The sequence below is a fragment of the Dermacentor albipictus genome, chromosome 1, assembly GCF_038994185.2.
Source record: "Dermacentor albipictus isolate Rhodes 1998 colony chromosome 1, USDA_Dalb.pri_finalv2, whole genome shotgun sequence".
Lineage (NCBI taxonomy): Eukaryota > Metazoa > Arthropoda > Arachnida > Ixodida > Ixodidae > Dermacentor > Dermacentor albipictus.
This window is the reverse complement of record NC_091821.1, coordinates 258089668-258104878: the sequence shown is the minus strand read 5'-3', so window position 1 is coordinate 258104878 and position 15211 is coordinate 258089668. Positions and strand designations below refer to the sequence as shown.

General features: G+C 43.5%; 1 protein-coding gene across 1 annotated transcript in view; it reads left to right on the top strand.

Annotated features, from left to right (window-relative positions):
- The window catches only part of Pdcd4 (Programmed cell death 4), a 60607-nt gene extending 50668 nt beyond the window's left edge, over positions 1-9939 (top strand). The window contains exons 9-10 of the mRNA XM_070531216.1: positions 1464-1603; positions 9642-9939. Of these exons, the coding sequence (XP_070387317.1) occupies positions 1464-1603; positions 9642-9702 (201 nt within the window). The 3' untranslated portion in view covers positions 9703-9939. The remainder of the gene's footprint in view (positions 1-1463; positions 1604-9641) is intronic.
- The last annotated feature ends 5272 nt before the right edge of the window (positions 9940-15211 follow it).

Here is a 15211-nt window from a genome sequence, read left to right as displayed (position 1 = left end):
ACAATAATTGTGAACTAGGAAAAGGGTGCACATTTTGTATATTCCAATTTTTTTTCACTCTCGGTACTTAAGCTAAAAATAGTAAATTATTACTTTCCTTCGTTACCTTATGTACTCCTTTTGAAGTTTCACATAAGAATTTGCAAAAATTTTCTGAGCAATTATTACTATGATATATCCATTCAATACACCAGTTATCAGGCTATAATTTTATGTGTTGCAGTATACATTGCGACTGCTACGTCTTTAAATGAAATGTTAAATCGTAACAGAACCAAAAATGCTCACACTTTTGTGGTAACGAGAGAGTTAAACGACCCCTTGACTTTTCGAGTTTTTTCATCTTACTGCCTTCCTTTTTGCTAGATTTCTCAAAACACAGTTGGTTTTTCTATGCTTCGCGGTGCACAGCATGTGCACACGTAAAAATTAAGTAACGCGTACTAGGCCCCATATAATGATCTCGTATACGAGACACTCATGGTGGCAAAAAGAGGGCTTAAATCGCCACAACAACATAAATGGCTCTGAATGGCTGCCAGCATGCTTATTAAGCATCTAGGTGCTCATACCGTGACCAGAGATGGTGTGTGTGTGTGCCTCTATAATTAAGGAATAGTTACTATGTCCTGGGGCAATAACCTCTTTCCATTATTGGTATGCTTCACCGCGTGATGCAGCTGTACTGCGGCGAAGTTGACCAGTAAAGTTGGAATAATTTGGCAAAGGTCAATTTTGAGATAGAAATAATGGAAGTTTGGGCCCATAGGAATGCATGGGGGCCAAACAGAACATTTGGTCAGGTTCGAATTAACGGATGTTTACTGTATCACAAGGCTTACGTGATTACATAGTTGAAGCTCATAAGGAAAGGGAATCTTTAAAATGTTTCTTTGCAGTTTGCTACATAATAATTTCTTTCATTGAAGTATTAGAGATAGGCAGATATCTTTTTTTCTACAAATGGGGTAAGAAGGTCTGTTGCTGGCCTGATACTTTGCTGCTGGGCATCAATATAGTGAAAGAAATGTTACGATACTCTTTGTCATGTTAGTAGCTCAGTTTGGCTTCAAGAGCCCAGCCAGTCCTTTGTGTGATATTTTCCAACCATTGATAGCCTTGGTAGATTTTTATGTAGTGTTTTACATTATATAACTTATGGCCAGTTGTTGAACAGTTCATTTCTGAAATTTTGCCGTACTTCCTTGGTGAAATGTGCCCATTCATCCATCCACATTTGCGGAAGAATCCACTGTTATTCATCTGAACAAAATTGTTGCTTACCTTTATAGACTTTCATGTTTCAGCTGTCCATTTGGTCAGCAACTGTACTGCATTCAGTAAAAAAGGATTGGTAATGCATTCTGTTTTTTAGGAATTTGTGAAAGTGAACATGCTAAGGGGAAAATGCAGTAGCAAAAAGTAATTTTGACTTTTCTTTACATGAGTATTTTTTGTTTCAGGGTTTTGACAGGGTTTTCCAGGAAATGCCAGATATTTGTATTGATGTGCCTCCTGCTTATACAGTCTTAGAGAAGTTTATAGGCAAGTGCTCGTGCACAGGCTTCCTGTCTCCAGATATTGCCAAGGCAATGCCTTCAAGGTAGGTGTTTTCAGTAACAAGTTTTCTCGCACAACCCAACACTATTGAGTGGCATATCTTATCACGGCACTTTTGAGTGCAGTATCTTGTACGCTCGTCTCAATAATGCTTTAAAGGCACTAGTTGCCGTTTGATAATTCAGACATGATGGAGATTGCCTAAATGTCTGAAATATTGGAATTGCCAGACAAGTGACTTCATTCTACAAGTGGCCAAAAAAGGTGTGTTCTGCGATGATTACCAAAAAAGGTGTGTTCTGCGATGATTACTTTTGGGGATACCTCGACTTACGCATGACTAGCATCAGAAATATCAGCGTCTATGAGCGATGACACTCTTGGTACAGTGGCAAGCATGCTGTCTAATCGCCTCAGGAAAGCCTTCATCCTTTGACGTGCCTGACATGAAATGTCAAAAGAAGTATCTTCGAAGGTGATAGTCCAAGAATACAACCCAAGTTTTTCGATGTGTTGCTGCGCATATATGCTTGCCTGCGACCAGGTCAGTCTGTATCTTGACCATTGTCATACTATTGCTACAGATAGACAAAAGTATAGTCAATTTATATGCCGAGCCTTGTTCCTTTGGCAACATAACGAAAGGCATAATCGCAGTTTTTTTATTATTATTTTTTATTTCCCATCGGCCACGATGTCGTTGACATAGAGATTGATGTTGGCGCCGCATGAAATTGCTTGAAAAAGTATTTAGTACCGTGTTGCTATTAACACACAAATGAAGAAACGGTGCACTCATGGAACCAACACCGGCTAACTCTCATAACAAAGGTGCAACCTTTATCTTCTGTAGCTTGGCCTGGCTTTTCATGTGGTGCTGTTGTGCGATTGGTGCTGAATTGGTTAGGCCTTGCTCATTCTGGTTTTGAGGAAGCAATGGCGAAATGGTGGCAATATATCAAAGCCAAAATATTGCTATTTTTGCTCAATTCTGGTCAAATTACCATGCGTGGAGGCGGAGTTCAAATTACCAAACGACGTGCCGCAAAGTGCCCGAAATATAGGCTGTCCTTGCACAATAAGTCTATGAAGCTGGTGGTGGTGCTGCGAAGTTGTCCAAATGATCTAATATGTCTGAATTTTTAGTCAGCGACTGTGTAGAATATGTTGAAAAAAGTGTCTAAATAGAAGAAATTGCATGTGTAGTTGTCATGTGCAGTTCTCCAAAATGCTCATTGTGTCGTGGGTCACATGTAGGATGTCGCAGGTATAACTGCAGTGCAGGAGTGATATTCCTGAAGAAAAAAAAATTGAGGTGAAAAATTGTCACATTGGCTTTCGTATTGCATGAAGTGCACTTAGGTCTGATAAACATTGTACAGCTTGTCGGTAACTAATTGTACAACATGTGAAATCCTAAATAATTTTGCTCTTGAAGTTTAGAAGATGCATCATATTCTTGATGACATAGGTGAAATATGCTCAGGGAAAGCACCAGTTGCCATTTGGGTGGGGTGGTGGTGTTGTGGTGTGGATAACCAGAGCTTCATACAATGAGAGCCTCAAGTATATCAGTATTTTCTAATACCCCAGCACTAACTGCTAGAGTGCTGATGCCCTTTCTTTTTGGCTGTTGATGGTACTCCGTTTCATACTTGGCGTGCAATGCTGTGGCATATATGTATAAAGTTTGGTCATCAGAGTGTCTCATGCCATGTGTTTCGTGGTCAAGTGGTCTAGACATCCAGTTCTCAATCAGAAGTATGTGGGTGCAACAACTTCGTATAATTTTTTTCATTTTTCTTATGGCTGATGGAAATTTGCTTCACTGGAACATTGCTCTGCATCTGTAGATTAATATATTGGATTTCTGAGATTGGTACGTGCAACATCACAAAACAGGTGCAGCTATCGGTCTGTCTATGCTTCGCTGCGCACCAACTGCGTGTGCTCACACGAGCGTGTGCGTGAGGTTGCTGCAATGGCCTGAAAACGAAATACTGTATTTACTCACATAATGAATGCGCTTATTTTCCCAATATACCAAAGCAAAGTTGGGAGGTGCATTTGTTATACGGAGTAAATATCATGGAAACTTTTTCAAAACAACAAAAATTGTAAGTCTGCAATGTTTTGGAGCATGCATAAGATCACCTTTCTTTGCAGTAAAAATATATGGACAGTGAAACCTCGTTAAACTGTAGTTGGCCAGAGCTCGGAAAAAGTACGTACTAAACGGTTGTACTGCTTAACCGAAATAGCATGAGAATGGGCGACACTTACCAGCCAAAAATGGAACTCGGAAAGAGGGCGATGAAAGGGCAAAAACATGCAGTATTTATTCACTTCGCATGACAAAAGTCTGTTTTCGTTTGATGTCGTGGTGGCCTAGCAGCGACAACGGCCTCAAACTTTCCGATTGTGATTGTCTAATTGATTTTGCGCGCTGTGCACAAGGACACCTGACTAGCGGTATAAGTCAGTGCTACACGACTACTGAGGCTGACACAAGCGAATCACAGAACATGATCGCATGCTGGAACACGGTAGAAAATTACATAGTTGTGATGTCTGTGCGCGCGACTGCATGACGTGGGAACAAGCAGATGAAATGGAAGTACATTTCTATTTCTGCAATGCGAAGTAAAACAAGAACATGCCGACATTCAGTTTCGGTGTTTTATTATTTCTCTAAGCTTTAATTCATCTGTTGAAGCAACATATTGCACAAATAACACATGTTGCTTTGAATAATTCTCGAGGTCATGTGTCACCGTGAGCGACGTCACAGCATTAACGTGTACGTAGGTGCAGTGGCACGCGAATGTCACCCTCCGGCTTGGAGCACAGTGGCCATGAGGGGAAGGGCAAACGGCATTCAGTTTGAAATTTCAGATCTTTCTGCGGCATGTAGAGATGTAATACTTTGCAGGCACAATGATTATTGCGTATTTTATGCTCTACACTTGTCAGCTCAAAATGGCCAGACCTGGTGAGGGGCCCTTCAAAGGGGTCCGGAACCACCCCTTGGGCTTGGTAAAAAAACGCAGTCTGTGGATGGCCTACCCTGCTGTGAACACCTCACCCAAATTTCACATTCGTGCGCCGTGCGTGGAGCTCACAAGCGGAGTGCGAAGTCTCATTTCTCGAACTCTCTTTTCAAATGAGGCCTTGTCCTCGCCCTCTTTGAAGCTGCGGTGGTTTGCATGTGTCTTCATAGGCAATATTCCCGTAGAGGGCTGCTATTGGCTGATAGCTGACACCAATCAAGAAGGGTTTTTGGATCAGACCATTCGTTCCTACGGTTACTGTGTATGTTTATTGATGCGGTTTATAAACAGGCTTAATAAGTGAAAATCTGCTTTCGAATTTTGATAAGAATAACATACTTCAGGATGAAGCTATCGTCTGCTCACGCTTGCCTGCACCTGCCTGCGTAGGAAGTAAACTTTGACCACCCTGCTTTTTGGTGTTGTAGCCATTAGGTCTTACTGATTTCCATTGGTTTTGAACACTCAGCTAGCCTGGAACCACGCGAAACTTGAGGTCAAACCACACATACGCTTGCCAGCGTGTGCTTACTCCTGCAGGCCGCTCCTGGTTGGCCTGCAGGATACTGTGGCTGCTGCGACGAACCCGCTCGATGAGGACAACCGCGTTTGGCGCATTGTAAACACCATAATCGAGCATAGTAGCATCTACGTGAACATCCAAAATGAAATACAGTATGAACTTCGCATCACAGTGACGCTCAGTAGGCGGAGTATGTGGGCAAACCTCGCTCCACCGTAGCCTTTGCAGTGCAAGGCATTAGAGAAGAAACAGGAGCACCGTAAAGGGGGATCATAGGCAATTTTTGGTTGCCAGTAATTTTGCTTCTGCAAAACCTATTGAAGTACTTTTTGCGGCAAAGTATTTCTGAAACACTCTACTTTAACTTTATATGCATTTCTCAACTTCAATAAAGTGTGGCTCAGGGCTTCTTTAAAGGGGTCCTGAATCACCCCTTGTGCGTGGTGAGCAAACACATTTCTGCAAGTGCATGACAGCTGTGAACATTTCAGCCAAGTTTCATAGTTATACGTGGCACGTGGAGGTAGCGACAGTTCTTAGTTTGTCTCTCCCATCCTGTTATTCCTCTAAGGAAGGGACCTTTGTGAGACTCCCATGCAAACAAAACAAATGGGGAAGGTGCGGCATGGCCTTGGAAAAATAATAATTTACTAGGTGCAACTTAACTCCTTCCCGCATCCTCGTAATATCGCGCACGAGCGTGGCGGCAGATGCCATGACAGTGCCGTGCTGGACACCTGGTATATGGTCACATGACGGTTCGTTGAAGCGGTGCAGCAGATAAGTGGGAAGTGCAGGGCGCGCTCTTGTCATCTGCTTTTGCGGGGCTGTTTGATGCCAGAACGCCGCTCTTGCATTAGGTAGCTATAGTTCGAGTACACTAGCTCCTAACAGTACTCTTAACAAGTACTGTCCACCTTCGCTCGTTTGACGCTGCTTTTGCGGGAAGCCTGTTCGGAGCTCATTTTGCAACCATTCTGCTCACAAAATGCTTTTCGCAGACTTCGTTGCTTCTTCTCAGTTCTCGATCCTCTCTTCCAATACCCCTCGCCTATTCTTGCAGTCGTTAAGGGTCATATGGAGCTTTGAAAGTTGGAATGTTTCCGCACATTAAATATATATCCCCTGTTGCACTTCGGGATGAAGCATTGATGTCCCATTGTTGATTATTAGAGAAGTTAACATAGTGAACACTTGCATTGTAGAGGAAGCAGTAGAGGAACTGCTGAACTTGCGAAGTGATCATTCTGACCTGCTGGTCCATCTATCCATGTCTGCGAAAATGTGCTGCAGGCATATAACTGCATTCTGTTTCCCTGCACAGTAGGTATTATCGCATACCCTGAGTGGAATTTTTTATGGCACATGTTAACTAGAACAAATTCTCGTCTTTCGTTACATCTAAAAATTTAAAAAGCATTAAGCGTAGTTTTCTATACACCTGGCTATGATTGCAGATTGTCCGCTCTTTCAAGTGTGCTAGTTTCTTGCTCTCATTGGAACATGAAAAACATGTGATCATAAATATTGACCCTTTTCACGGTGATCCCGTGGGCGCTGTCATGTTTGATAGTGGTGACGCATCCATTGCTTGCCTCGGCTGTCTCCGTTGCCTTTTTGTTTACAATGGATGTACATGACGCCGGTGAGGCTCTGCAAACCTCTGCTTCGGCGGATATCGTAGAGGGTGACTGGGTGGACAACACATGAAGATTTGGCTACAGCTTCAAAGGACATGCAGGCGCTTTCAGAGCTCATCACGCTTTGTACAAATGGTGCGAGAAGCATATACTGAGCTTGCGATAAAATGCAGTGGGGTGTGCCCACAACGCTCCACCTTTTAAATGTCACTGTGGCGCGCAGTTCAAATTTTATTTTGGTTGTTGACATAGACACCATGACTTCCAATTTCGGTGCCTACTACATGCCAAACGTAAGCCAAATGTGGTTGTCCTCAGCACGCCGCAGTGCACTTAGCCAGTGGACCGTAGCTACCAATGGTAGTCATGTATGGGAATCTGCTTTATTACAAAATAAAGTGTAAGCCTGCCTGCAGTGAATGTGTTAACGGGACACTCAAGACCGTGTTATACTTAATTTGCTTCAGAAAACTTGTGTAGGATATGTTACACTATGTTGCTCAGGTTCTATTTGATTTTAAGCACATGCTACCAAAGTAAAATGGGCTTTAAGTGAAGAATTTTTACATCCTGCACTTACAATGGCATACCAAGTGTTTCATGTACTAACTTGAACCAATCTTTTCAAAATAGTGTACACTTTAGAAGAATAAGAGCAGTTGCATATTGTTCGTAGTCTTCCTAAGTTACTCGCACTATTTTTGAAGTATGACTTAGCTAATTATTTATGCAAATTTACAATTTGTTTTAGGGCCTAAATTTTATCTGCAATGTCAGTGCTTGGAAACTGTTAGGTTCCTTCCCTGATATCTTTTTTTGCAGTTCTTTTTTCTGGGCTCTGAAGAGAGGTCATGAAATATGGAGAGGGAGCAAAAAGAAAAAATATCAATACTCTTTCACGTCTAAATTGCAGAGCTCTTAATAGGGTTTCCAAAGAACAAAACTGGCATTTGTGCCGAAAGCTGACGAGTGTGTTTGCATCGATGTTCAATGCTAGCCGATCTCATCATTTAGGTTTGTGGCCAATAAAACCCATTTATCATCATTAGGTTCGTGGCGGATTTTGATCTTCAGAACAAAGGTGCTTAGGTATGCAAGTCACCATTACTGATCGCTTGTCTTGTGATGGACATGCAGGCTTCATTTCTTCGCAGCATGATTGAGTGTACTGCCATCTAGCTGCAGATAACTTCGCGGAAACAATTTTATTTGGTATTTCTGCGCGTGCTATATAGTTTTTGAAATATGACTTATTCCGTAAAGTATGCACTAAAATTTTGCATGAATAAACATAATTGGCTAACCAGTCAAACTTCAAAAAATACTCTGAGGAGCCAAAGACAATTAAGGTGTAAGGTCTAATCTAATTAAGGTCTAAGATGTACCACTTCTATATTTAAAGTTTGATTCAAGTTACATGAAATGCATGATATAAGCCATCCATGAGCAAAGTACTGGTGATGTTGTACTGGATGCTACCTGAGCAATTCGCCCTTCGACTTGGATCTTGCTTCATTATGTTGGCTAGCTAGCTAGGTATCAAACAAAATATAGGTGGGCGGGGAGGCACCTTCATGAAAAAATGGCTCTTCTGTTTATCGAAGTCTGTCACGAGTGCGCATAGGAGACCAGTGTGAGAGATGGAGCGAAGTTTATTTGTGCCAAGAAAGATACAGCTCATAAACTATTTCATTTGGCACATATAAATGCATGTCCATCCCTCCACGTTGAGACTTTGTTACAAGGTTTCAAATCCAATTCTCAGTGCAGAGTTGATGTCTCGTCTAGCGTCCAGATTATGCACCACAGGGGGCCCCATTAAAAGGTTGGGCATGAGGTCATTCATCAGCATGCTACTTGCAGGGACTTGTGCGGTGACTTCTTACGAGTATGAATATGACAAAGTATGTTTTCTGTGATAACCAAATTGGAAACGGTTGCATTAAATGTTGGCACATTCAACAAAACTAAAGTATCAACCTTAGGGTATCAAACTCGCTCAAGCTTCTGCACTTCTAAGGTGTCAACCAGCCAGATGTGTGCTCCATTGGTGGCTTGCAACAGTTCTTAGTAACACCAATGGAGTCTTCAGCTGTTGACTCTTTCCGCATTTTATAGACTTGGCTCTCCAATATTGAAATTCACTTTAGTGTCCCTTTAATAGGGAACTGATGAAGGGCACAGCACTAAAAGCTAATCACCCGCCTGTTAGACACAGCCAGTGATTCATACTATGTTGCGATATGCAGTTTTTTTCTCTCCCCCTCTTTGATTTTCTTAGCTTGTGTTGGTGTTATTTTTTGCCTGGATTCTTTTGTGGGGAAACAATCCTTTATCACAAGCTGTTTACACTGTCAGCATCCTAAATGCAGGAAAAATTTTGCAAGTCTAACGTATACATCCTAGAACAAAGAGATGCAATCTGTAATGAAGGAAACGTGATAATCTAAGGGCATAGTAGTCTGATTCGGCCTTGACCTCTGTTAAACTTGTTCTACATGGATAGTTTAAGATGAAAAGTTATCAAAGTACACATGCTGCTTACATCTATCTAACATTGAACAATACTTTTCACCATTGCATAATTGTACTGGAAGCCACTTGCTGAAGTATCATGTATTCCGTACTGTGCATGCAAATGTTGCATGCAGATGGCTCAGTTTGATGTGTTCACCAATGTCATGGCGTCGATACTCTTCGTAGATTTTTGCAGCTGATAATGTATAGTTTACAGCTTATTTATGGATCTCAGTGCAGATAAACATCAAAACTTGCCATATTTCTGGTATGGGAAGCAAATTACAGAAAATTCAAAAACAGTCTTTTGTGGTGATGTCATAGGAACATTTTCGAACTTTCTCTTTTCAGGGGACGCAAACGGTTTGTTTCAGAGGGAGATGGAGGTCGCCTCAAAGAGGATGCCTACTGAGGAGGACCGATGGTCCCATTTGCAGTGTACAATACCCTCTGGAGATGTCCCCCCCCCCCTTTCTTTTTTCTCTTGCATGTTGTTTTGCCTCCGGCTAGAGGTGTTTAGAAATCATTTCATGGCACCATTCTTCATACACTGTTGTGTTGGACAACACTTGTTACTGGATGGGCTTCTGTGCCATGTTGTACCCTCTCTGTACCTGCAGGCGTTTTCCATTAAACGTCTACCAAGTCACCAAGTGTCTTGTCAGTACGCAGTTGAGGCTGTGAAGCTTCATGCAGATTAAGAAATTAGCATGTCTAATTTCAGATTGGCTGCCCTCCCCTTTCTTGTACATGTCGAACACGTGAGCAAACTGCTTAATCAACTGGCTATAATATTGCGCTCCTGAGCTCAAGTTCACGAGTTAGATCCTAGCCACAGAGGCTGTATTTTCATGGGGGTGGAATGCAAAATGCTTGTGTGCTGTGTATTGGATGCATGTTAAAGAACCTCAGATGGTCAAAATTAATCTGGAGTGCGATGGCATGCCTCATAATGCGATTGTGGTTTTGACACTTAAAACACTAGGTTTTAGTTGCTTCTAAACTAATGAATACATGGGGGCGAAATGCAAAAACACCCATGTACTTAGATTTAGGTGCACATTAAAGAACCCCAGGTGGTCAAAATTTCCGGCATCCCCCACTATGGCGTGCCTCATAACCAAAAAGTGGTTTTGGCACGTAAAACCCCAAAATGAAAAAAAAAAAAACTAATGAATACAGAATTAACACAGCAAGCTGGGCGAGTTGGTGATGGAACATATTCTTAGGGGTGGGCAGTGCAACCCGCACGAAGGACTAAAGGAACTGCAACTGCGCTCGTACCGTGCACTTCCTTTTGTCCTTTGTCCGGGTTGCACTGCCCACCCCTAGGAATACGTTAATGAATACAATTGGCATAACCTTGTAACCAATATAGACTGTACAAAATTGTTCCAAATTCAAATGCCTATTTTCTGTCCTGTGTAAAAAAAAAAAAAGTAGTTGAAAGTCATTTTTGGTTGTTGAAATCATTGAGAAAAATAAAGGGAATTTTAGCCACCTGGGTTTTCTTAGTGTGCACACATAGCTCACTACACGAATGTTTTTACATTCCAATCTTGTCAAAATAGCTGCAGCTTATTGAACATGCAAGCTTGTGCTTGGTAATGTAACGCCCTAGCCACTGAGTTAGCACAACAGCTTGGCATGAATAAATAGAATACTTATTTTTTAGGATTGTATTTGCTGCAAGATTTCGTGCCATGATTTTCAACCATGCAGAAGAAGTAAGGTTGACAAGAAAAATAAAATCTTACTTCTGTTCAGTGAATAAAGTGCTAGCTAGTTTTGGAATTTTGTTCCAAAGCAAAGTGGCCTCTGGGAATAGCTGGTGTCCGAAACATGGTGGCCATGACGTCACTTCCAACGCCTGCAGTACTCAAAAGTATGGCCTTCAAGGTAAGTTTCCATTACTCCCGAGGGATTGACACCTGGGGGCCGAAATGTGGGCACCACCTATTTGTGAGCACTTCACCATACACTGGCTTCAGCCGCAAACCAATGTCAAGCAACCAGCATGTCGCGAGCAAAAAAGGGATGGTGATATTCTGTTGCACTCTTGAACATTTTTTTAATGTACACGTTTCTTATGCAAAAACTGAGACTACTTACTGGGACCAACATATCCTCTCACTTCGACATTTTTGCGATTCTCAAGTTGCATAAACCTTTGTGGGTTTTTTTTTTCCAGTTCTGCTGGCTTTAAGTGGTTGTGGAGTCATTTGTGGTTGCCAGGGTGTTAGTTGTGCAGCAATGGGTAACAATGGAACATGCTCCTATGACGTGACAGAGGTGAAGTCACTTCAAAATAGCACAAGTTCTGCTTTGATATCCATATATAACCATATCACTTCAAAAACGTTTTGTGGAAATTCACTGGATTAATTTTGGGCCTTACCCTTAGATTGTATTCACATGTTTTGAACCACAGTTGGTAACAACTATGTTAAAGTAACCATTCGAAAATCGGTGTGCCAGAACTTTCTTCCATGAGCACAAGCATTGCAGAAGACAGGACAGTATGTGGCCACACAGCGAGCCAGCCCTGAGCACTGGCATCTCTGCTGCCAGTGAGCTCTGGTTTGAATATAGGGAGGACCAAACCGAGCAGAAGCAGGCAAGTGTGTGGCTCGAGCTTTGTCAAATGCTAATGGTGGTGGCATTACTAGAAGCCCAAGAAGAGCTGCGTCTGCCACATTGTCTGCTTCGACACCAGATGCTGTCCGACTTGATAAATATGTGCATTCATTTTTGCATGCTGGAAACTGCTGGTCCTATGTGTTCTTACCCGTCAAGAACTGTGTGTTGTGTGCAGAGGTAATATTCATTCTCCAGGAATTGCTAAGTAGCTCTGCTCTTGAGCTGCTTCAGCAAAGCTTCCTGCTCTATGGGCTACATGTCACCTGGCACAGTAGAAAATAACTTGCCAGAAGCAGTACGTCTGTTCGATTGTCTGCACCATATGGAGCAGTTCATAAGGTGGTGCACCCTGCCATTTGTTTCAGCAGCATAACCTGCTGCCCTCTTCAATCTGCTATTCATTTTGAAAAGTGCAGGACTGGTTAGCAATTTTCTGAACGCTCCCTCATGGCAGAGCAGACTTGGTGCAGGTGTTGAGCACCAGTGCAGTGAATTGTATAGCACACTGGCACAAGTACTGTGGAAGCCCTGCTTATGCTGGTTTGCTGCATCCATGCAACACTTGCTGGTGAGAATGTGCAGCCTGCATCTAAACGACACGTCGCATTGCGTATTTGCCCATGATCAAACCAATCCTACTTCAGATTAAGGATGCCCCGGAACACAGAGAGAAAAAAAAAAGAAAAACGGCATATTCACTAATAAAGGCACGACAAGTTTACAAGGTGCAGGGCCGGTGTTTTGTAGCAATGCCTTTTCCGATTCTACGCTTTTTAAGGCTTTTCGCGCTTGGCCAGTGGTCAGAGCGACGGTCTGCCCACATTATCAACGAAATCAGGCGGCCGTGTGTGGTGGACGATAAGAATAGCATGGCATAAGGCATCGCTACAAAATAGCGGCCCTGATGTTCTACAGCATGTTGTATTTAGAAATATGCTGCCCGATTGTCCATGGCACAAGGATGGTTAGCCGTTAATGGCATGTTAATATTTCTCATTGGCAGAGCCGATGTTCTGTGCCCATTTGTGTGTGTGCATTGTTGCTTCTAGCACAAAAGGGACATTGCTGTCTGGGGCCTTTAAGGTCAAACACTTAGTTGGGCGTACCTGCAGGTGCGGGGCATTATCTGCCTCATACCTGCCGTACGGGTACCATATGTCCAGTGTTTGTACTGTGCCACTACTGGTGCCTGCATCGGGCATGAGACAGCTTAAGCCACATGCTTGTCTGTGCTTGCCAAGTTTCGTCCCCATGTATGCAAGAGACTTGGCTTTGGTAGGCGTTCTAGGACGGTTCAATTTACCTGCACGACCAGAACCAGTTCAGGAGGTGCTGCACCCTGTCATTAGTTTCAGCAGTGCAGCAATGGTGCCCTCTCGGGTCTGCCATTTTTCTACTAGCCCAGGCAGAACGATGGGGACTCGGAAAAGCACTTCAGACAAACATGTTTGTTTGAAAGAGTGCAGGGCTTCTTCACGATTTTGCTGCACCCTCTCTACTAGTAGTCAGTGCAGACATACAGGCTGTGGTACAGATGCAAAGCAACAGACGACACGATGCACAAGCTGGGGGTGCCCCTCTTATGGGGGTCTTCTGTGTCTACGCAAGTGTGGGGTTTATATTTACACCTTGGACGCTGATCATACCAGCGGTTCAGGACCTCTGAAAATTTACGCACTCGGTGCACATTAAACAAAATGTAACACCTCCCACGGCCGTTGGATAGAAGGAAAAAAAAAAAGTGTGGCCTGCCGCATGCATCATCGGAAAAAACGCCATCATCCGCCACGGTGCCACCAGTCGGGGACTGTTGCCTGGGGTTGGCATAGAAAATGCGTGAGGAACGCGCTACGAACGCCGTCGCCCGTGGAAACCGACGCGTCCTGTCCCCGACTGCTAGCACCGTTTGGCCCAGCCAAGCGACCGAGAATGCAACTACGGTTGAAGCATTTGCTCCCATTGTACGCCCGCCTGACGTGGCAGGCTGCACGTTTTTTTTAACCATCGGCCCTTCACCTGCACTGTGTTTGCACCTCGGCACTTGTTTCTAGTGTCGCGCTGTGCCTTCACCACAGAAATTGAGCTGAACCTTCGTGAACTGGCTCACAGTGGTGCAGGCAAATCAAATGGACTTCATGTGAGCAAGGCTCAAGTAATGTCTTCCTTGAGTAATGCCCATGCAGACCACGTGGGCACAGGTGAGTGTCATTGTTGGTCAAGGATAAGAATGTGTTAGTTCTGGAAAAATGCTAACAAGTACGTCTACTTGAGAGAAAAAAAATTCTGTAGTTCATGCAGCCCTGGTAAATAGATCAGATGTTAAAACAGTAAAAGGGACAGCTATAGTATCCAACGTTCATGTATATAGTAAGCACAGGAGAGTTTACGCAGCTGTTTGTTCCACTTGAATGGGTCCAGTCCTCTATAGGTAGTTCTCTTGAGAATGGTGGAATGCCTAATTATGTGCTGGAATTGAGCCGACTGAATCGGCTTTTATATTGTCACTTTTTTTTAAGCATAGAAAAACATGGAAGATTTCCGCACATAATTAAATCTCTTAAGGTGCACTAAATATCTTGTAAATGTTGGCACAAAAGATGTATACTTAAGAGGAAGCTTTAGCTCGGGCTAAACTCCGACGCGGCCTATTCAAATAACGGACGGACGGACTGACGGAAAAAACTTTAATGGAAAAAGGACCTGCGAGGTTGCCAGCCCGGGCTCAGGCCACCCGGGCATTGTGTGCGGTGAGGCATAGCCTTTCCACCGCTGCCAGGGCCCGCTGGATAGGTCTGAGCTAGTCAGAGCGCTTAATTAGCCATCGCTCCTCGAGAAGGTCCGGTTCTATCTTGTCCTCTACTGATCTGTGTGCACTTCCACAAGATGTGTGCCATGTCTGCATGTTCGTGTTTGCAGAGCTTGCAGCTTGCGTCTGGATATTGTATTGAATTTATTCTGTTTAAGTGTACTGGGTTTCGGAACGTTCTGGTTTGCAATCTTCTCCAAGCTGTTTCTTGAGACCTGTCGAGTTGTTTGTGGGATTGTGGGTATGCTTCTCTTTGTTTCGTGTAGTGTGTAGTATGTCGTGGTACGTGACCGGTCTGTCCTTGTCATCTTTTATCGCTTCGTCGTCGTCGTCGCCTCCTCCGTCTTCTCCATCGCCTCCGCCGCAGTCCTTCCACCTTCCCCGGGGGTTGCGGGGTGTTGGGCCGTCACTGTCCGTGCCGCGGTGGGTTAGTTTTCGCGCGACTCGGTGGGCCTTCTCGTTGGGAGGGGCATTC